Here is a 21,924-nt window from a genome sequence, read left to right as displayed (position 1 = left end):
ATAAGACCGACAGCTTTCCAAATGCAAGCGCCCACTGGAGCTTCCCCTGCCTTCTCTGCATTCCCCAATAGGTCAGTGGCATGCTCTGAATATCCCAAGTGGATTCTCTTATGTCATGTTTATCAGGGTTGCCCTGGGCTGCTAGTGTGTTTTGGATTGTTTGTGCCGCACATGACATATGGGCAGGTTTTCATTTTGGTGAAAGGTGATCCCGGGGAAGGAAAATGTATTATGTTGGCAGGCCAGTAGCGATGATGGCCCAACGGCAAAGTCACCGCAGCCAGGGATTATTTAATTATTATGGCTGGTCAGTGTTCTGGCCCGTCCCCTAGAAGGGTTTCGGGGTAAGGAAAGCTGTGTGCAGTGGCAGGTTACTGCTCCGACAGTTTTCACCTGCTCGGCACCCCGACCTCCAGCCAAGCACCCATCCCAGCAACCCACAAACCAGGCTGCAGGTTGACTGCCGTGCTCCTCACCTAAAGCTGCAAATCCTGCAAAAATCAGAGCCAGTGAGTACGTCGGGGAGACTTTCTCCCCCTCTGCTTTTATAAGGCCAGCCCTGGGATTTAAGCAGTGTGGCAAGCTTAAATCAGCCCAGCACCCTTTGAAGAGCTCGGAAGGGATTTTGTCACAGGTGCTCTCCCGAGCTCTGCCTGTAGCTCTGTGCTCCCTCCTGCTCCTGGCACGGCCTCTTTGTCTGGCTCACTGCGGTGGCTGCTAACTGCAGCCAGAACTCATCTATCTCCCTTTCTTTCTCTGCTTCAGACACTTCTGTCTTGTGTTAGTGCTTTGAATGGACCGGAAAAAAAAAGAAAAAAGCAACTGTCTGAAATGAGAGTGCAGATGAGATGAGCACAGACAGAAGAAAAATGTTTTTGAAAAGGGAATAGGTGGGAGGAGGAGAAACACCGTAGGCTTTTAATAAGTAGTTTAGTTTTATTCTTGTGCTGTGTTTGTTTCATGTTTCCTAGCTCAGATTGAAGGGATTACAGGCTGGGTAGATTTTATATTCAGGTCCCACTCATGTGACCAAACTCTATATACTTCATAGGAGACAGTTTTCTTTCTTTCTTACCCTCTTAGGAAACAGGCGATGGTTTATTCTCGGTGCCCTCTCACAGACCTGCTCTGCAAATGGATGCGGTATGTAACTCCCGGCTTCAAGAAGAGTCAGGGAGTGATACTGTCCAATTCTGTCTGCAGTTTCACTTGGTCTTAGTTTTTTTTCTTCCTCGTGCAATTTCCTTTGAAGATCAGCCATGAAAAATTTAGCATTCAGGCTGCACCCAGAGGCTGCTTGCGAGAAGTGGGGCTGTGGTGTAGAGGCTTGGTCCCAGCAGTGATCCCAAGAGGATGGCACTGCAGGACTGCAAACGCTAGCAGGAGGAGCACGCAACATCTCGAGCAGAGAGGTGGATGCCTTAGTGGAAGTGTGATGCCAGCTCAAAGCCGGACTATGTTCTTAGACCTCACAAACGTAGTGAAACCCGGGCTGTGTGGATCAGAGACCTCTGACACTTCTCATGGCTGCAGCTGTAGATACGTTGCATTGTTTGCCTCCTACAGAGACCTGGTAGGTAAACAAGCACCTTTCAGATGAATCTGAACACAGGGCAGCGTTCTGTGTTACTGACCCCTTCAGTTTGTCTGTAGGTCAAAACCAACAACTAGTCTTGTAGAGAACCTTAATTAATCAAAGCTTTCTTAAAAGAACCCAGAGAGCTCATCTTGGAGGTGCTGTGTCAGAGGTTTCCTTGACTTCAGTTTACATGACAAGCTCCATCCTCAGGTGTTTCATGATGCTCACTTTATACAGACAAAGTGGAAAACCAGCCCTTTGTAATGAAGTCTTGCTTCATGTCTTGCTGTTCAGAGGCACTAAACAAAATCGGTCATCTTACGTATTTGTTTGGTGGCTAAGCAGGTAAGGGGATTTTGTCTCTGGGAAGAACCTTGTGGATGCGTGGTCCCAACGTGCTCTACCTGCGATGCACTCGTGCTCGCTTTAGGTTAGTGTAACACCCCTTATCTCAGAGTGGCTCCTAATTACAACCAGAGAACAGGATTTCTAATGGAGGAGAAAATTAGGCTCAATGGCTTCTAGTGCAACTGGCATGGGCATGAGGTGCTCTTTTTGGGTTAGTGTAGCTTCACGGGTGCTATGCTTTGTGCCTCAAGTGCTAAAGATAACAAGAGGTAAATGATCAAGTTGTATTTATTAGGGGACATCACCAAGACGCTCAAATGGGTTTTGTTCAGTACTTTGAAGAGAACCAGCGCTGAGTTTTTTGCCACCTCGGTTGCTGACCTGCCTGCCTTTAAGCCCCAGCCTTGTCTCTAAGTGCTTTTATGTTGTTTGACAACTGCAGGCGGGGAAGGAGACACCTCCCTGAACTCAACACAGCGTGGTGGGTCCTGGCCTCTTGGTAGGGGGATTTCAGGAAATTACTGGAAAGCCACGCTAGGGTTCTCTGGTAATGCACCGATGGAAGGGGCAGGACTACTCGCTCAAGTTGCCAACTGAAATTATAGGCTTTTGTTTTTGTGTTGGGTTGCACCTGGCGTGGGAGGGAAAAGTGTCTGTAACGAACTTGGGACTTTTGCGCAGCGGTGTGGAAGAAGAGCTACAAACTCACCTCCGGTGCTTTTGCATGGCATTCATCTGGTTTTTCATATGTTAAGCTACTATCAGATCACAGTTGTTCTTGTGGATTGGTTACTTGCATGAAATACTATATACTTTTGTAACCTGAACTCACACTACTCTTGGGCAGGTGATAACTGCCTTCTTGGTTGATCTCCACATCATGATTATCCCTTCAATTAGCATTTCTCTGCATGTTGCTTCTTAAGAATACTCTACCTATGCACCTGAGTTTTCTTCGTGTCCATGGACATGCCTTTGGGGACTGTCCCACGTCATGTGTATTACTAGTTTTTGGAAACCTCTGTTTTTTGGGGGTTCAGAAAATGGATGAGACTTTTGGAAATGCATCCATCTTCAATTTCTCTGGGCTAGAACCTTCTCTTTGTAAGAAATACGTTCCTTTGGAATGCTGCCTGCGCATATGTTGCCTGTTTCTAATGCCATCGGTAGATACTGTCCATCTGAGAACATTACACTTCGTTCCTTCCTGAAGAAACACCATACTTTTGTGCCAAGTTTGCAGTAAGCTGCAGCCAATAGTCTGGCTTTTAAAACTGAAATCCAAAGGGTAACAGCAGTGAGAGGAGACGGTAGGCTCTTCTGCATGGTCTTCTACAAACATCCCAAGGTGTTTCGCCCCGTTTGAGATTTACTGCGTTTACTTCTGTGTGTACTCATTGGTTTCATTGGAGTGAGAGTGGCCTGGCAGGCAGTGCTGGGACCTGGGGCTTCGGCTGCTGCGTTCTGGGCCCCATTTTGGTGCTGAGTTGCCAAATTCTGTTATCTTCTGTGTTTTTCGCTTCACCCATCTTACAATGATTGTACCCTTTGTGCTGCTCACCGGTATGGCAGTTAATGAGCACTGACTAACCGCTAAGTTTTTGAGATCACTTGAAGGAGAGGGGTGGCAGCGTGCACGACGCCATCCCTGCGTGAGAAGCCGTACCTGCTTCACCGCGGGTGCCCAGGCAGCTGCCGTTCTGCAGGTAGACGGAGACGACATGCAGCCAGATCAGTTTGCACTGGCCAGTGCATGCTGTAAAGCAAAATGTTCTCTTCATCCTTTCATCCTGTGAGCACCCCCCTTTATGGATGGCTCCTCGCGGAAGGACAGTTCTGTATGTTGACAGCAGAGATGAAAACGAAATGCATCAGCTGGGAGCCACGGTGCTAACCCAACAGAGAGGAGACGTTTCTTACTGGGTCCACTGGCCTGAGCTCTCTGCTGTGGTTATCCTCACTTGTCCTCTTTCACTCTTAATAATTTTGGCAGTGCTTCCTTCTCTGGTCTCTTCCCTCTTAAGCTGAAGACTTTGTACTGTTTAAATTGACCTGTTCCTTTGTGCCACGGTCAAAAGTTCATTGGGGGGTGTCTTTGTTTTTGCAAATGGGTTTATGTCTTATAGAAAAAAAAAAAAACCCAAAAAACCCCAACCGAGTAAATGCAGAGCAGAGCTGTAAATAGCAGTGTCCTGGTAATTGCTGTACCAACTTAGATGAAAGTATTAGTTAGTGATTAAATGTCAACAGGTTTCATAAACAGCAAATGTCTTTAAGTTGACATAAAGAAGGCCTCTCTGGAGGTCATTGTAAATACCAGATTTATTGTGCCTCAGTGGAGAATGTGCTGAAAATGGAAAGGGAAATGTCGCCATAGATCTTTAGAGTGTCTCAGTAAAACAGAAGGGTTGTTGCTGCCTGCAGTAAAAAGCTTTTAACTCCTTGAAAGAACCTGTTGACAAACCATATTTAATACTTGGTAATTTATTAATAAAACGTTCGTTTCTCAGGTCAGACTATGATGACTGGAGACCAGCCCTGGCCAGCTTGCTTCAACCTATCCCGTTTCCCAAGGAGTAAGTCTGCACTGTCTTAGTGTTTACCAGGTTATTCTTGTAACTGCTGCTTTATGGTGAAATGTAATGTCAAGTAAAAACTGGTAGTAATAGGAGCATTGTGCCTCTACTATTGATTTAGAGTCTAGAGTTGGTTTTGGCTGATGCAGAGAGACATGAAGACTTTCCCATGCTCGTCCTCCTTCCCCATTTCTCTTAGATGATCCTGAAGAGGAAAATGGTTAACTAGAGACAGGCAGACAGGAAAGGAAGGCAAGCTGGTGAGGAGGAGAGCAAAGTGAGAGATTCAGTGGAGGAGGATGCTTTACTGGCGTCACAGAGACTTGTTTCATTTGTATTTTACATTAAAAGAAGAAGGTTACCCTATGGATCAGCCAATCTCCCTTGGAAACCTATTAATGAACAGTAGTGTTTATAAAATGCAGACCTCCACAGACAAACATTACAACCTATAATTGTACAATTTGCTGGTTTATCACATCCCCTAATGACCTGGTGTCTTGAATCGGAGAGGTCTAATCCTCTGTGCCAGGTTACCTGGGCTACAGCGAGAGCTTGGAGATAGGCAACAGAGACATCATTCACCTAAGTCAAACTGAATCCTGGGGGAGGTGTAAACCATACCATGATGGAAGGCACTTCACAGAATGACCACTAATCGCTTTACTGATGTATGATGTTAATTGGTTGTGACCATACCTTAATTGCATTGCAATTAAAGAATTCACCGGGCTCTTGGAGGTAGCCAAAATTCTGTGTGTAATTATAGAGCTGTTCTGTAAGTCTTTTACTTACTTTCTTCTGACCCAAAGCTCCCAGTGACATTAGTCAGAGCCTTGTCTAAGACAGGGCTCAGGAAAAGCGACAAGATTTGTTCCAGGTGATTTCCCTCCCACACCCCTTGACTTTTCCCCCCTAGATTAGTTAAGGAGACTTTACCTGATCTTTTTTGGAGAGATTATTCTTTTTGTCTTGTGTGCTGCAGTTGTTTTGCAAATCCTTTTATTATCTGGAAAGAACTGGAAAGTGGTTGTTTGGTTTTTGTTTGGTTTTTTTTTCCCCCCCCTCCCTCCCCTTCTCCCAAGTCCTTACACTCTCCTGTTTTCAATTTCAGGGCTCTTGCACATGAGAAATTCACAAAGTAAGTTTGTGGGGCTTGTTTGTTTTATCGAAGGGGGTAATTACTGAAAATACTTGTACTAGTCAATAATAGCAATGATGCATTATTCAATATTGTGTCTCTAATGCTTTTTATCTGTGAGGGGCTGTAAGCGTGTTCTGTTAGCAATAAAAAGATGTAGTTTTCTTTGTAATTTACTGTGACGGCAGAAGCCCAAGGACTAGAGACACTGAATGGTGATAGAATTTACAAACGAGTTTGTCACTGCGCATCTCTGAAAGCTTTTCTAGGCTGTTGTGAATAGACACTGTCCTTGGTAATCACTTTGAGACTTCATGTTTCCTTCCTGTGGAAGCAGTTCAACTTGTTTCTTTCTAAAGTGCATTAATATATATTGTTTAAAGTGTAATCCAAGAGAAATGTGACACTTGTGTGAATGCTGCAACCAGCAACTGCTTATTCTTGTCCTTTAACCTTTTTTTTTTTCTTTTTTTTTTTTTTTTCCCAGGGAGCTGAAATACGTGATTCAGAGATTTGCAGAAGACCCGAGGCAAGAAGTGAGTTTTATTGGCAGTTTACACAGAGTATTAATTGGAGGAATTGCAAGTATACTTGTTCAGAAAATCTCTCCTTAAGTAGTTTGTTTCAAAACATGGTGTAATTTTGCTGTGCTGAAGTCTCTCAGGAAGTAATCGCCACTCAGCACACACAGTCTTAGTATGAATGGTTTCTTGCCTTATGTATAAACATGTGTTGTGACCTCCTCGTCTGGCATCAGTTGATGTCCTTGCTCCTTATTAAACTGCAACCAGCAAGATTTTCCCACTCTGTTGAATCTCTCAGAGCTTTTCCGTACAAAAAAAAAGGGCAGCAAAATACAGCGATCCATACAGCTTACAAAATAACAGGTTTTATTTAGCTGCATTTCAGTTACATTGTGTGCAAATGACCGTAATTCTCATGAATTAGAAGGAGAAAGGGGGTGGGAGGTGTGTTACTGGAATGAGTGCATAGCTATAGCCTCATGGTGGCTGACTGCTTCATAGCTGCACGTGTAGCTTGTTGAACATCATCAGCTTTGGCTGAGTCAGAGCAAGCCTCTCATCCACATTCATTTTTGGTGCTGGCATAAAGGGAAGAAAGCTCGTCCAGACTGTGGGTGAGGAGGCTGTGTCATCGTCATCGTTGTCCAGAACTCCTGATTTTCATGGGTTTAGCCTTTGTGAGCGGTAGTCATCCTTGTCAGATAAGAGAAACCTTCTTGTCTTAGAACAGCACCAGGATTTCATCTGTTCACTACTGTGACATGCCCGAAGGAAAGAGCATGGACTTCCTCCCCCACACACCTCAAAAACTGAAACAGAATATCTGTCTCTTCAAGGGGGAAAAAACAAAACAAAAAGCTTAATTATGACATCTTTGTTAAACTGGGACTAGATGTAGTAACCTCTGCAGTGGGCCAAATTGAGACTAATGGTTGCTCACTGGTGCCAGTTCTAATGTGCAGCTTCTGTCTTGTGGATCCCTGTTGAGCTTCCCTTGGGGATTTCCTTCACCCTGACTCTGGTCAAATTTCATTATAACAGGAGTAATAAGAATTTTTAATATTTGGAATGAGCAAGCCATCAGCCACTGCATTTGGTATGCAGATCACACCAGTAGTGTAGAGACACATGCTGGGAGGATGGGGTGAAAATGACAGAAGCTCAGAAATTTGAGTCTTTTTTTGTTTGTTTGTTTTTTGGTTGGTTTTTTTCCAAGTGAAAGGAGCTGTTCTAGATTAGAGCCATTTTGTGTGCGATTTGTGTAAAGGGAACGAAAAAGGCCATGCAATTAGCGATGATACAGCTTCCCTCCTTGTTCATACTGAAGAAAAATGGATTCTGGGAGTGGAGACTTGCCTGCAGCTCTGTGGATTGTTATATTAACGGTGAAATTCCCAGCAGTCCCCGGTTTTACAGTTACTTTTTCTGGCCCAGTGTGGGAGATGCTGGTGATTACTGGCAGGAACTTTAACCTTCTCAATGTCTTCACATTTTGGCAGGTCCACTCATGTTTGCTGAGTGTGCGGGCTGGCAAAGACGGCTGGTTCCAGCTCTACAGCCCTGGAGGAGTGGCATGTGATGATGATGGAGAGCTGTTTGCCAGTATGGTACGTGTCCGCAATAATGTGAGTTTAGTAACTGTGCAGTAACTACTTAGTTACTGCATAGTTGGCAGTAACAGGCTTCACTTTCTTTTGTCAAAAAATTACCAAGATCACGGTTCTGTAATCCACAAGCGTTCAGCAGGAAATCTATATCTTTATCCCACCAAATCCATTGAACGTCCTTGCAGTCACAATGCAATTAACATGTTAGCTTTCTCTTTTTGAACTCTGATGTGTTTTTTCACTGGTAGCGTATGCACAAAAAAAATGCATGTATATATGCGTGTCCATATGTATGTACGTATTTTTGTACTTATAAATAAGCGTGCATGTGTGTCTGTATAAAAAAACCTCTCAGAGAATATGGAATACTGGGAGACAGGGGAGACAGACTGTTCTGTACATCCTCACCTATACTTTTCATTTACAGGCTACCCTGGAATGTAAAAGCAACGGTAACATTGAATTAATCAAAGGATGGATAGATAGATCGAAAGAAAGAATGAACAAACAATGTTCTAGCAGTTTCTTTTCCCAATTATATTGGTAGAAATAAAAATGTTTTAGCAGTTTCTCTGCCTAGTTATATTGTTATGGGGAGTTATAATTAGAAACCAGCATTCCATTTCCCGCAGTTATTTCTTTTGTAACTCTTAGAAGGACTAGGCACGAAATAACAGGTTTTAATCACTGATGCTGGCACTGTCTTCCTGTGCAACCGGGGTCAAGTCACGTAGGTCTCGCTGTGTATTAATTCTCCATATAGCAATTGAGATGGAAATGATACTGCTTCCTTTCCCTGGTAAGGGAAAAAACATTTGTTGACGTTGGCTGTTGGGTATCCGGTGAAGTGACTTTCAGGGGGATCCGCACTTTGTGCATCTCCCACATGCTGAACATTTTGGCACATAAAGAACATGCATATCTGTCTATACTTCCAAATTCAGATGGATCTGGACCTTTGAAACAGATAATGGGCAAAGACTGTTTACAAAAGGTTTCATCCCTCTTCATTGATTCTATGTCTTTTATGTTTGAAACGAAAATTTCTTCAGAACTGTATCGATTCTCCTGAGGGCTTTTATGGTCTAAGTTATTTATGAGCATCAGGAGAGGGTGTGCCTGAGAAAGCACAATGCTAACACACATTAATATGCAGTACTCTGTGCCCTTTGCAAGGATGTTGATAAATACTTAAAGAGCTGCTAACGACTAACCATAAAGTTCGAAAAACATCCTGTTCTGAGATGGACCTTACATTAGTGTTAGCATCAGTATTTTCTGTCACTCAAGAAAACCTCGAGGAAGGCTTAATGATAACTGCATAAAATGAAATCCTTTTTTGCTTGAAGCTTACTGTTTCTAAGGGCCACCCCTGAACTGATGGATACTTAAGAAAAAAGATTTTGTGTTTTTTGAAAGGCCTTGCTGGTAATGGAGCCATGAGGAAGAAGAATTGCATGATAGCAACTGATCCGCATAGAACTGACCCCATCATGGTGTGGTTGCAATGTTTTCAGCAGTATTGAACATAGCCCGGGCAATACCGTGAACAGGGGGACCACGGGACATATTTGCAAGCTTATTGTGGTGTAGTGCTGATGTTGAGTCTACGTAATGGAGCTCTTACTGCCCAGGTCATTGGAAATTACAGATTCTCACACGGTGCTCTGCCAGCAAGCTGGTGAATCAGCCACTGGGCCATAAAATAAGACTTTTGGCTAGGAACTTGAAATTCTTTGCAGCTGATCTCTAGGGGTTTTAAATGGGGAAGAATACTGCCAACTTATTTTGTGAGAAGAGGCTCTTTGATCTGTGCAAGTGGCTTTGCATTTCTGCTGTAGGTGTTACCATGTGATATCATCCAATGCTTTCTGGAGCTGGAAGAGAGGCTGCAGGACACTTTGTCAGCTGGGGGACTCGAGGGAGTCTTAGTCCGCGTTCTCAGCCCTTCCTTCCTTTCAGGAGAAAAGGAGCAAAAGGGAAAGCAAGATAATGACCCAAGAGCATGAAAGCACTGAAGTCATCTCTGACTTAGGGCTTAGGACTACTGTTTTTTTTTAAGGCACTCCTTCCTTTCCCAGTCAGCTCCCATCCATTCTGAACAGGTGATTTTGTCCACCACCACCCCTTAACCACAGCTGGTGCAGTCAGGAGATCACCAGCACCACTGCCTTTTACCTAGACATCCAGCCCACGCAGCCCTTGCTCACCAGCTGGCATTTCCAGAGAAACTGAACTGCAAACAGATGCGAAAGCAAAATCCCCTGTGGTCCCCCTGGGGCTGGGTTCATCATGTTACTAGGGAGAGGGGCAATTGCACAGCTGCTCTGACGTTTCCTGGGGAGCCTGTATCAGGCCTCTGGGCTGTCAGCTGAGCTCCTTTATGGAGGAAAACTACCCGCTCCCTCAGATCTCACTAGGCATCACCTTTTTCAAAAAGTCACTTCCAATCAGCAGTAAAGCTGTTGAGAGACTGCAACCGTAATTGCAATGAGGGGGGCACTTTCTTTAGGTTTGCTGCAAATACTGACATTTTTTTCACTGTGTAACAATGTCCCTTCCCAACGTAGATGTGTTTCTTAGGCTTACAGCTCTAATTTTAGCTCTGTTTCTCGAACAGGTTCATATTTTAATGGGATCCTGCTATAAAACAAAGAAGTTCCTGCTTTCACTGGCTGAAAATAAATTAGGACCTTGCATGCTACTGGCTTTGAGGGGTAACCAGACGATGGTAGAGGTAAGCCCTAGACATACGTAGTCATATAGGTTTCTGAGCAATACTCAGATTCAGTTTCACATTGACTTTCCTAGAATTAGATCTAGTGGAACCAGAGAAGCCAAGTTCAGGTTTGTGTCGTACCAAACACCAACAGTGGGCAGCTGTGTTTTTTCTGGATTAAGTGGAACGGAATATTGTTCTGCAGATATGAGAGTGAATTAGATGAAAGGTGGGTGCAAGAATTTTTGGAGAGAAAGATGGTTTGCTATAACTCAGTTGGAGAAGCTAAGATGGAAAATAAATGGCCATGATGGTTTAGGCTGTGGCGAGAGGTCAGAATTCAGAACCCCAAGGCTTTTCCATGACTAAATGCCTGATGCTTGTCTTGCCACCTGCAGAATGAGTAGTGCACAGGAAATGCATTTACAAATCCGTATTTACTTGCATTATTCCACATTTTGTGTGCTTATGATTGGTTATTTTTGTTGCACTAATAGTTTATAAATATTTTTCTGGGTTTCTTTAGAGAAGTTTCGTGATAAATGTCTTCATATATTTTAAACAGAACTAGAGGGTGGTTAAATCGGTGGAAGGAGTTACAGTTTTCATTGACTTAGATCTGTGCATGCTAATTTCATCCAGTAAATAAGTGTGCTGCATGAATTTGAATATAATGTTGCTTGATTTTTTCATTAAAAATAATGGAAGGAATAAAAATTTTGCATTTTAATTGCAATGGCATGACCTGTAGCAGAAAAGGAAAGGCAGTGTGGAGGGGGCAGCTTGTTCGAAGCCTATGTGACCCAATGGAACCATCCCCTGGTGTCGTGACTTTCTCCTGGCAGCCCCTTGCCCAGGGGTGAGTCAGGTGTGTTCCCACTGAGATGGAAGGCGTCCTGGGCACAGCAGGAAGCTCCCTGGATCTTCTTCTCTTGGAGCTTCTCTGGCCTTTGCCCATCCTGCCTTACAGAATGGGTATACTTCACATGCATTCTGCTTGCACAGAAACCCCAGTACTTAGGGACAGAAAATCCAGCACTTAGCTGCTTGGCTCTACTGCTCATCTGTAATGTTCCCAGTCTGCCAATCTGCAGTCTAGCCGGTGTACCTGGGAAATACTGGATCGATTGTACCTGTTCTGAAGCGGGCTGTGGCATGAAGCCATCTTCCAGGTCTGATGTAAAGTAACTGCACTTCTCAGTCAGAAGGAATGAGCACTAATGGAAAACAGGATAGATAGTCTGACTTTCAGATACTAGAGTTCGTTCTTTACAAATAAAAAATTGGTTTCTTGTGTTGGAAGGTCAGTAGATATTGCTATGATCTTCTAATCTAGCCTGCATAATGCATGCTCTAAAAATTTACCCCGTAATTTAAACTACCGTGCTGCCCACTGTAATTGGGATATTTGGAAGAAACTGAAGGTAAGCACTGCAGTGACCGCTCTTCTTTCATTCTGCTGCTAGATTTTGTGTTTGATGCTGGAATACAACATCATCGATAATAATGACACACAACTCCAGATCATCTCTACCCTGGAAAGCACAGACGTGGGAAAGAGAATGTATGAACAGCTGTGTGACAGGCAGAGGGAGTTAAAAGAGCTGGTATGTCGCCCTGCATGCAGTATTGCCATAGCACATTGTGGTCTGTACTCTCCAGAAATGGAGGTACAAAAGAAAGACAAGCAGGGTGTGAAATTCCTGGTTAACAACAGGATGGGAGCAGTATTTGGAAGATTTTACTGTGAATATATATACTGTGGGATGTTTACTGATGTGTCTTATCCCATACTGTGTTTATGAATGATATTCAATAACCTGCTTAGAATCTATGTGAAAGAATAGAGGTGAAATCCCGCTGTCTTAAGATCTTACAAGTCAGCTTGTCAAATTCTGCCACCTTTTGACATATGAGTAGCAAATGGTTTTAGTGCTCGCCAGCATTTCTTAATGCTTTGACATTCACAGCATTTTACTGAGATGGTCTTTAGGTCTAGTTCTCGGAGGCTAGAGCCTATGAGAAAAAGATCTTTTCCTGATTTTAAAGTCAGGATCTTCAGATTGAAGATAGATCTGCTCTCATTAGCACTTTTTCACCTATGCAAATACACCCAGAGTCTTCCTCTTCCCTCTTTCACATTTATGTTTGTCTTCTTTAACCCCTGCTGCCAGCCTGAAAAGTATATGCTTTTTTTTTTTTTTTAAGACAAATTATTTTGTCAGCGGTGCAGTCTCAACCCCTTTGCTATCTTAGCCCAGCATTTTAAGCCTGTTGCCTTTTAAAGTGAAAGTAACCAAGTAGTGGCAGGCTGCATCAGACACGATGCTGCCCCGTGGCACAGAGACCACCAGCTGCGGTTAGTGGATGTCCCCTGGGTGGCAACAGGCCTGCATCTGGCACTCAGAAAAAAATCTGTCCGTGCAGAAAAAAAAACAGAGAAGAGGTGGAAGGGCTGGCAGGGAGCTTTGTAACCGGAGCGGGATTTGCTTTAGCAAAGAGCTTGCTATGCTTCGGTTGGTCTGAAATGTAGAATGGCAGCTTCTTTGACTAAAATACCTTTTCTCTTGCAGCAAAGAAAAGGTGGTCCCACAAGGTTAACACTGCCATCCAAGTCCACAGTAAGTTAATCATGTCGATAGAAAAACAAGCTTGGTCTTTCCATATTTAAACACTTGATTTATGTTTGCCATGTGGCACAGTGGTTTTGGTCAGTCAAGAGGGGAGCCATTCCGCTTGCTCTGTCAACACGACCGGAGTTTACACAAGCAAGGGCGTATTTCTGCTCTTGCGTTTGCGCAGCAGTTTCCAACACCAGTACAAGCATCAGACTGTCAGATTTATACTGGTGTGCGGATTTGGAATTTACAATGGGAACTAATGGTGGATTTGGGGACAGAGTACTGCATTAAAAAGCAGACTTCACAATGGCCGGTCCTGGATCTTAGACATGATAGTCTGAAAGAGACCCATCGTCGTTACAGTTCAGCCTGGTGTAAGCCCAGACTTAACTTCACTGAGGCCAGGTAACAGTCCTGGATGCAGTTTGGATCTAGAAGTTGCAGTGAAATCTTTGTTAAGTTAAAAGACCAAGCTTCAACATTTGCTCTGACTGAAGCCTTTGTGTCTCATAAGGATACACATGCAAAGAAAATTTCTGTCCTAATGTCTGGATAAATTTTTTCCCAGAGTGTGTGAAGCAACACTGCCACAAGAGCCCAGCAGCTTGCCAAACAAACAGAAACTTCTCTGTGTGGTTCTCTGTTACTGTAAACAAGCAGCTTCATTGTGCAACTCTTGCTGGTTAACAGTATCGGTGACACCACTGCAGCGGATTGCAGGCTGAGTCGTCAATAATCTTGCTTATCCATCTGTTGTTTGCTTTCAGGATGCAGACCTGGCCCGCTTGCTAAGCTCGGGATCCTTTGGAAATTTGGAAAACCTCAGCCTGGCCTTTACCAATGTGACAAGTGCTTGTGCTGAGCACCTCATTAAACTGCCTTCACTCAAGCAGCTGAACCTGTGGTCAACTCAGGTAAGGGCTTTGCAGACTGAAACTCAGAGCACGAATCAGTGCTGACTAATTCTGAAATTTCACATTACATCAGCACAAGAAGAGTGTGTGAAGAGGCTGGCTTAGAGCAAGTTTGCCCTCATGCTGGTTTTACAGGGCCTTTCTATGGTATAGCTCATCTTGGAGGCTGGTTTTTCTTTTCTTTTTTTTTTTTTTGTTTGTTTTTGTTTTAATTATAAAAGGGTTGCTGCTACCTTGGGTGGAATGTTCCAGTTAGGTGTTGTTGATACTGTGTATTTTGCAGTACACGTGCTGCTCTTCATCTGAGAAGCGCTTACAACTTCACCCATCTAGGATGAAAAAAATGATGCTGTGCAGCTCATCTGGTCGAGCAAAAGAGAGAGTCTGTGCAGCGTAGGCAGTGAATTGCCCTGAATGCTGATCAACTAGAATTTCTTTAAAAACAACAGCAACAAAAATAAACTCAAATAATGAATAGAGGGGAAACTATAATGAGAACGTTTATTTTATAAGCAGAAAGTTAACTGGACAAATTACTCAGCTGTTGATTGAAAGAGCTTTTAAAGTTAATTTTTTCTTTTGCATTTCCCTGCTGGTTTTGGTCTCTGAGGTTCTCCACTGAATAGGTTTTCCCCATTTTCTGTTAGCACCTATTTGCAGTGCCCGCTGAAAATATGATTATCTTCAGTGCAGCCACAAAAAGCAGTAATTTTTTTTCCACTCAAATGTCATGCAAATATCTTGTTTTGTTTTCCTAACTGCTTTTGTATCCCAGAAATTTCCTCTTTTTGTGTGGGGAATGTGAAATAGAATCTGATTGCTTGCTTGTTTTAAGACTGTCATGTATCTCCTCCAGATTTGTCCTAACAATGTAACTCTTGGGTTTGGAAACTTGGATGCTTCTTGCTCAAAATGGGTTTGATTTCATTGGCTAAAGAGCCTGCTTTTTGTCTGATTTTTTTTTTTTTTTTTTTTTTTAGTAAGTTAAAAAAAAGGGTTTAGATTCCATTTTATTTTGTGATATCCTGGTTTCCATTAATCTAGAGTTTAGAAACAGCAGAAATGAAGTGGGTCAATAGAACAATTACCAATCAATAGTACATTGTTCTTGAGACCAAAATAGCTAATTAATACCACTTGCATTATGCTTTTTTTTAATTTTGTGATGTGGTTGGGAACTGGCTGAGACTGCCATAACCATTTTGTATAGCCTGGGTGGGAGCTCTCTCATACAAAGTCCAGACTTCAAAGGCACCATTCTAATTAAATGATGGCCTGCGGTTAAGTGCGCACAAGTCACTTAATTTTTCTGTTCCCCGTCTGCAAAACGGGGATAAAACTATTTGCTTTCTCTCCTGTCATTTGAGATTGCGGTAAACAATCCGAGTGTGGCTTTGAGGGCTCGTCGGCAAACCTCATTGTAATGTGCCCCGTTTGCCCTGAGGTACTTGCACACGATGTTTGTGCCTTGTTTGCAAACAACTCTGCTTGTGCCCCACAGTTCGGAGACGCAGGGTTGCGGCTTCTGTCTGAACACCTCACCATGCTGCAAGTGCTCAACCTGTGCGAGACTCCGGTCACGGACGCTGGGCTGCTGGCACTGAGCTGTAAGTGTCCCAAAGAAGCTACAGAGGAAAATTGTTGTGGGTTCGGCGGAATTCACGTGGGCTCGGACAGAAGATTGATTTCTTGGCTGCCACAGCGCTGCTTCTGCAGGGATTCGGGACGGGCCGTGGTTGTCTGTGGGTTTAGCCTTCCCCCCTCCCCGCCCGCTCAGGTGCAGGCAGGGGAAGCAGGACGGTGATCTGAGCCCGACGGTGCTGAGCCGCCTCCTGTGGGCTTTGTTGTTCCAGCCTGTGCTCTAGCTCTTGCCTCTGACTTCACTGACGGCACTTGTCTCCTCCTCACGTGGTGTCCTGTGGCCCTGGGACTTCCCAGCTTTTTTCGCACACCCTCCTGTGGGTGTCCTCTCTGGGTGGGGGTCTGACCTTTTGGCGCAGGAGGGGACGATTGCAAAGCCATGTAGCAACTTACCAGTGCGTTGAGCAACTGTGCGCAGCAGGTTTCATACCCTCTCTGGCATCTTTTGTTCCTTCTTTTTGGGGAGGTGAAACTCTCGCTATTCTTTATTTAAATAGGGCAAGGCAGAGCGGGGCCATCTGAGCAGCGTTCAGGATTCCCCTGTGCACCGAGAGCTGCTTGACATGCCAGAACGAGACCCTTTCCTACGTCCAACAGTGTATTATAAACCTCGCCTGTTGGGTTTAAGAGCCTCCTTTAACAGGCTTGATCCTACACAGACGTGCCAGACAGGCCAGTAGTTATGGCTCATCTTAGGAAACTATTCTGCTAACTACTGGAGCCTAAAATGGAAGTGGGGGCAGGGAGGGGAGAGGGAGCACTGCTGGATCAGCGTGGCCCCTGCGTGCACCACGCAGAGCACTGAGACCGGGCACTGTTCAGAATAATGTGCAGGAAACTGATTATAAGAAGTTGCCTGAACTCCTTTGAAGTCAGCGGACTTAAGCATACGCTTAATGGCCCTTCCTAAATAGGGACTTTTTCCTGGATGAGGGCCCAAACAGCTGTTTATCCATTCCTACTTCTATATTTTACACTATTCAGCTTTTTCCTGAGAGCGCTGCACATAGTCATGTCTTGTTTATGCTTTGGCCTACTGTAAGCCTGGTATTTTAAGAAAAAGCAGCACGATCATAAATAATCTGTATGTTTTCTCTTTTAGCCATGAAGAGCCTGTGTAGTTTAAATATGAACAGCACCAAACTTTCAGCAGATACCTACGAAGATCTCAAGGTATTTCTGAATTGCATCCCCTAAAGATGAGTAGTAACTGGCGGAGGAGGACTTGCAGATTTAGCCAGCGCATGGTGCTAGTGCCTAGTACAGGGAGAATGGACTGTGTAGCGTGAAAGTCATCTAAGAGGGTGAAATGGGTTACTTTGGGGAGATAATGACCGAAAACAGCATTCTGAGGTTGCTGGCTTTGATGGACGCAGGAAACATTTATTATGTGGAGTGGATAAGTATGAGATGGAATCAGAAACTGATTCTTTTCACCAGTGCTGTTAACAGTCAAGGTTTCATAAACAGATCATTTCCAATGAGGATAGACAGACAGGCAAAATCGAGTGCACGCCTCCAAAGCCACGTCCTGTGCTGTTACCAGGACCGCAGGTAACGTGGGTGAAGAGCATTGTGGAACTTTGATTCAGAGGGCACAGGGAGAATTAAAAGCGTTGAGGGAAGTGCAAGTTTATCTTGACACCTCTGGGACAGGAACTGGGCTTGATACAGAAGCACCTGCACAAATGCCCAGTTCCTGAGTTTGACATTCAAGACATCTGGGGTTACCATGTGTGCTGTGAATTTACAACCACTTCAGCAAAACGGTGTAAAGAAGGAGAATGTAACTGTGGGAGGGGAACGGCCCCAGGTGGTTTCAGACAAAGGCAGCCTGAGATGCGTTGGCTTTCATGACCTCGTGTGGCCTTTTGTCTTCACTCTGGTGTTGCATGAGTCGCATGTCCCACAGCCTTACCTTCTAAACCCAGGCGCAGAAACAAGATGAAACTCAACATCATGTTCTCTTGTGTGCTGATGCCTGAGGTTGTGCCAGGTTTAGTCAAAAAGGTCACAACCTCGGGTTGAGTTTCGAACTTGAGGCAAGTCCTGAAACTGCTCTGCTTTCAAAATTCACTGCGAACGTGGATCTTCGGTTCTGGCTGTGGAGCCAGGGCTCCCCCAGGGACTCTGTTGCAGTGCTGCTAGCATGGATTTTTCAAGATCAAGATTTCAAAACTTGTGTCACAATTGTATATGCAAAGAAGTCGTCCTTGGAATTAACAGCTGGCTTGCAGATGGGTTCACACAATGGAGCTTGTATCAGGCCCCAAGCGTTTACAGGCAATCAAGTTCAATGCTGTATTTGGGCCAGGGCTCTGAAATCAAGTCTATTGAAAGGCTCCCCCAGTCCTACCCCTGCTTCTGAGCCCCTTTGCCACTAACTCTCTACCCAAACTGGGATTTTCCTAACCGGTTCCCTGTGCTCTGGTATTGCGTTAACAGTCCTTCCCAGCAACGCCAGAAAGCGACTTGCCAGGGCAAACAGCAAAACTGGCTGTGAGCAAAGTCCCGATGATTGCAGAAAATTAAAAAAGCTGAGAAAACAGGCGTGCGTCACTTTTTCCCCTCTCACCTCTTTTATTGAAATTTATCTTAGTGGCCATTTTTTGAGAGCTCTGTGTGTGTTCGAAGGGAGGGTAATAGTTTCTTTCCCTGGGGCGCATGGTTGTAGGTCTGTTGAGAACAGCTCAGACATCAAAGAACGTATTTTTGATACAAATCTTTCCTTCTTCTCCCCTTGGTCTGCGAGAGTGTTTGGGGCACAAGCCAGTGATGACATTTCCTCTCTGCTCCATCCCCCACCCCACTAAACACGCTTGCACACACAGACACCCACATATGTACCAGGCAGGCTGAACCAGACAATAAATAAACACCCACTACTGAAGTCATTATTGCCTAACTGAAAAATTATTTGCTGGCAGTGTCTGTAGGATTATGACTAGCTCTTATCAAAATATGTGTGCACATAAATCAAGCAGTGAGGTAATAATGACTCTTAGAAACTTCCAACTCCTCAATTATGCCCTAGCCTAATTAAAGGTGTTTATTTGTTTTGAGAGAATTAGCCGTACAATTATGGTCAGAGAGCATGGAAACGGGACCAACAAGTAGGCACAGTGCAAACAGCCGATTCCCATCTGCCTCGCGCAGGGTAATTCAGGAACAATATGTCCAACCGCGGTGGAGTTATGGAAAGGAGACCGCAGAGACACCAAAAGTCGCTGAGGCGCTCTGGATTTTTGTGATGCATGGAGGGAAAAATCGAGCGATGGCTTCACGCGCAGGCTGGGGAAGGAACGTATGGCTGGCTGCTGCGGTTTGAATCCGCCGCCTTCACTGCTGGAGTCTTGACAAACAAATTTTGCTAAGCGTTTGTATAAAAAAATAAAGATTGGGGTCCGATCTGGACCTGAACCTGCTGCATGGGTTGTACTAGAGCCACTAATTTTTGCTGCAGGTGTGACGTAGTTTTGTGTGTCGGTAAAGGCTCAGCATCTTGTTCCTTCCTTGCCACGTGAACACGTCGGCTGGCTGCTGGACCCGGCACTGGTCCTCCGCAGGGCTGAGGTCGTAGCGCATCTTGCTGCAGTTTGTGGCCGCTAGATCGATCTTCCCGGTTTGCTGACGGTACAGATCTGATGGGAACTTTCTCCCCGAGTCCTGAACACGTGACACTAATTCTGACCTTTTCTCACCCTCCCCGCGCAGGCTAAACTCCCCAACCTGAAGGAAGTGGATGTCCGCTACACCGAAGCGTGGTGAACTGCCTCCGACGCTTCTCTTTTGCTTCTCACGAGAAGGAAAAGATTTTTAAAGCAAACAGAGAAAAACAAACCGGAAAATAACTTTTGGCTAATACCTGTAGAGCAGCGAGTCCTGAGACTTGATGGCAGGAGTCACGGTTGTGGGGTAGAGGAGTGGCGTTGTGTGTATCAAGGGGGAGGGATGGGGCAAGCCTGGACCCGGCTGGATTCTTTCAGCTTTGTGATTTCGGAATCAACATAATTTAAATCGAAAAGGAGGAGGAGAAAAAAAAAAAAAGAAAGAAAAAGAAAGGACTTTGTAGCAGCAAGAGGATTATAAAGAGGAAAAAAAACACCTTTGTGGATTTTATTTGCCTTTGTGTTTTATGCCGTGTGGAGGAAAAAAAAAAAATCATTTGTCATTATTTACCTGGGTTTTCTTGGCTGGCACCCATCCAGTCAGAACTCCTCTTTCACCAGTTTTGCTTCAGAAAATCAAACTTATGAAAATCTCAAGAGAAGAAAACCAAAACCAATATGATTTTCACCTCCCTCCATGTCCTTGCAGTTGTTATGCAAAGTAATTTTGTTGTACATAAGATTTACATAATGCACCTATTTAAGAAAATGGTTCACAAATAACAGGTCTGGGACCTGTGTTTTATTTATGAATTGTTAATTCTTTTACCCTTTTTTTGCGTATAGTACTGTATAAACTAGTTTGCTGTCTTGTTGTTATTATTTTTTTTTTTTTAAAGGAATTGTCCTCTTTGAAGAATTGCCTTTTAGTAATGCATACTGTATTATACTCCCTCTCTGTCACAACATTCATCGCGTTGTCTTTTTGATTTCAAAATGCCTCAGATGTTATCAAATAGGAAGGAAAATACCTATCAAGGGGGGTATGGTTGTTGGGGGAGGGGGTGCAGGGCTTAATAAAAGTCACATTTCCTTCCGAAGTCTGAAAACTTTCTTTAGTCTTTTCAACCACGTCAGGTTTAAACACGGGAGCTGGGGGAAAGGCATCCTTTATTTTGGCAATGGGGTATTCGCAAAACACTGTAGATTTTACAAGTTGCCTCGGTTGTTTTCTGTTTACGTCCGATATTTCAAAAAGAGGAAAAAAAAAAAAAAAAAAAGCTCTCCCTCCATTTTGTGCATCAGCTTTTTCTATTGCCCCCCCCCCGCCCTCCCCCCCTCCCCCTACCTGTTCTGTGCACGCATTGTTCTGCATGTTCCTCTGGGGAGACTGAAAAAAATCGCGGTGTTGCTGATCCGATAGCTCTGACCTGTCTGTAAATGTGACTGCTACATTTTTCAAATTCCACAATTGCTTAGAAGATGATTTTTTAAAAATTGTGGTTTCTTTTATAACTACGCTGTTGACTTTTACTTTTTTTTTTTTTTCAGAATGAGCCTTCATTGTACAGAGCTGCTTATTTAAAAAAAAACAACAAAAAAAAACAAAAATAAGTTTTTCTTCTGTTTAACACCTTTATTTTATTCTTCAGCACCTCAAGGTTTCACATACAGCCAATGTAATTTTTTATATATAAATATATATATTTAATCTTATTCAATGGAAGCCAAGCTTTTGGTTGTGTTTTTTGTTTGTTTGTTTGTTTCTGTTTTTTTTAAACTTTGTTGCTGTGTAGACAACCCCTACCCAAATCATGGGGTGGTTTTTTTTCTGGTTTTTTTTTTTTCTTTTTTTTTCTTTTTTTTTTTTTTAAATAAATGAAACAGAAATTGAGTCTTAACTCACATGGTGTGCCAGGTTTCCCCCCCCCCCCCCCTTCAAATCCCAAACTGTATGAGGATGCAGTATGGGAAGAAAGAAAATGAGAAAAAAAAAAAATAAAAGAAGAAAAATTATGCCAACATTTTCCTTAGCACTGTTGCTTTTACCAATGGTTTACTACTACTGTTCTGTAGCTGTGTACAAAGAGATGTGAAATAATTTCAGGCAAAAATAAACTGTAAGTGAATATCTTTTAGCTGCGTGCTTTGTGTTTCCTTTGAAGGAAGCTTTTGCTGGCCCGATGATGTGAGGATGGTGTGGGAGGCGCAGAGGCCGGAGCTGGAGGACAATGGCTTTCTGAGGACGGTGTCCCCAAGAGCCACAGTGTCCCCAAGAGCCGCCCTCTCGCCGCTCGCTCGGTGCCGCTCCTCTGCTCCCTACACGCGTGCCTCAGCGCCGCCCCGTTCCCCGTTTGCAAACCGGGGGGACCAGCAGGCAGCCGCCTGGGTGCCTTCCACCAGTCACCAGGTTTTGAGGCACCGTCACCTCAAGGGGACGAGGAGGAGGAGGACAGCTGCATCTCTGCGCGTCTGGTTCTTGCATCCCTCCCCGAGACCATTTTTCTGCACCGTTCCTAATCTGGCACGGGCTTAAGGAGTTCTTTGCACTGGCCATCAAAAGAGTTGCATTGGTGGGTCTTTTTTTGTGCTGGTTGCCTGAAGTAGGCAGTGCTGGGAACACTGGGGCATTTCCAGACTGGAGAG

The 21,924-nt window shown here is 44.1% G+C and overlaps 1 protein-coding gene across 2 annotated transcripts in view; it reads left to right on the top strand.

Moving 5' to 3' along the window:
• Window positions 1–21,416, top strand: part of CMIP (c-Maf inducing protein) — a 138,393-nt gene extending 116,977 nt beyond the window's left edge. For both annotated transcript variants that reach the window (XM_080410695.1, XM_080410696.1), the window contains 11 exons: window positions 4,438–4,503; window positions 5,618–5,644; window positions 6,132–6,180; window positions 7,668–7,775; window positions 10,396–10,512; window positions 11,961–12,101; window positions 13,068–13,115; window positions 13,883–14,029; window positions 15,531–15,636; window positions 16,773–16,843; window positions 19,385–21,416. In XM_080410695.1, coding sequence (XP_080266821.1) covers window positions 4,438–4,503; window positions 5,618–5,644; window positions 6,132–6,180; window positions 7,668–7,775; window positions 10,396–10,512; window positions 11,961–12,101; window positions 13,068–13,115; window positions 13,883–14,029; window positions 15,531–15,636; window positions 16,773–16,843; window positions 19,385–19,438 — 934 coding nt within the window. In that variant the 3' untranslated portion in view covers window positions 19,439–21,416. The remainder of the gene's footprint in view (window positions 1–4,437; window positions 4,504–5,617; window positions 5,645–6,131; window positions 6,181–7,667; window positions 7,776–10,395; window positions 10,513–11,960; window positions 12,102–13,067; window positions 13,116–13,882; window positions 14,030–15,530; window positions 15,637–16,772; window positions 16,844–19,384) is intronic.
• The last annotated feature ends 508 nt before the right edge of the window (window positions 21,417–21,924 follow it).

Source organism: Falco punctatus (assembly GCF_963210335.1).
Source record: "Falco punctatus genome assembly, chromosome: 14".
In the NCBI taxonomy this organism is placed as follows: domain Eukaryota; kingdom Metazoa; phylum Chordata; class Aves; order Falconiformes; family Falconidae; genus Falco; species Falco punctatus.
The sequence above is the reverse complement of the archived record's forward strand: the minus strand, read 5'-3'. Positions and strand labels throughout refer to the sequence as shown.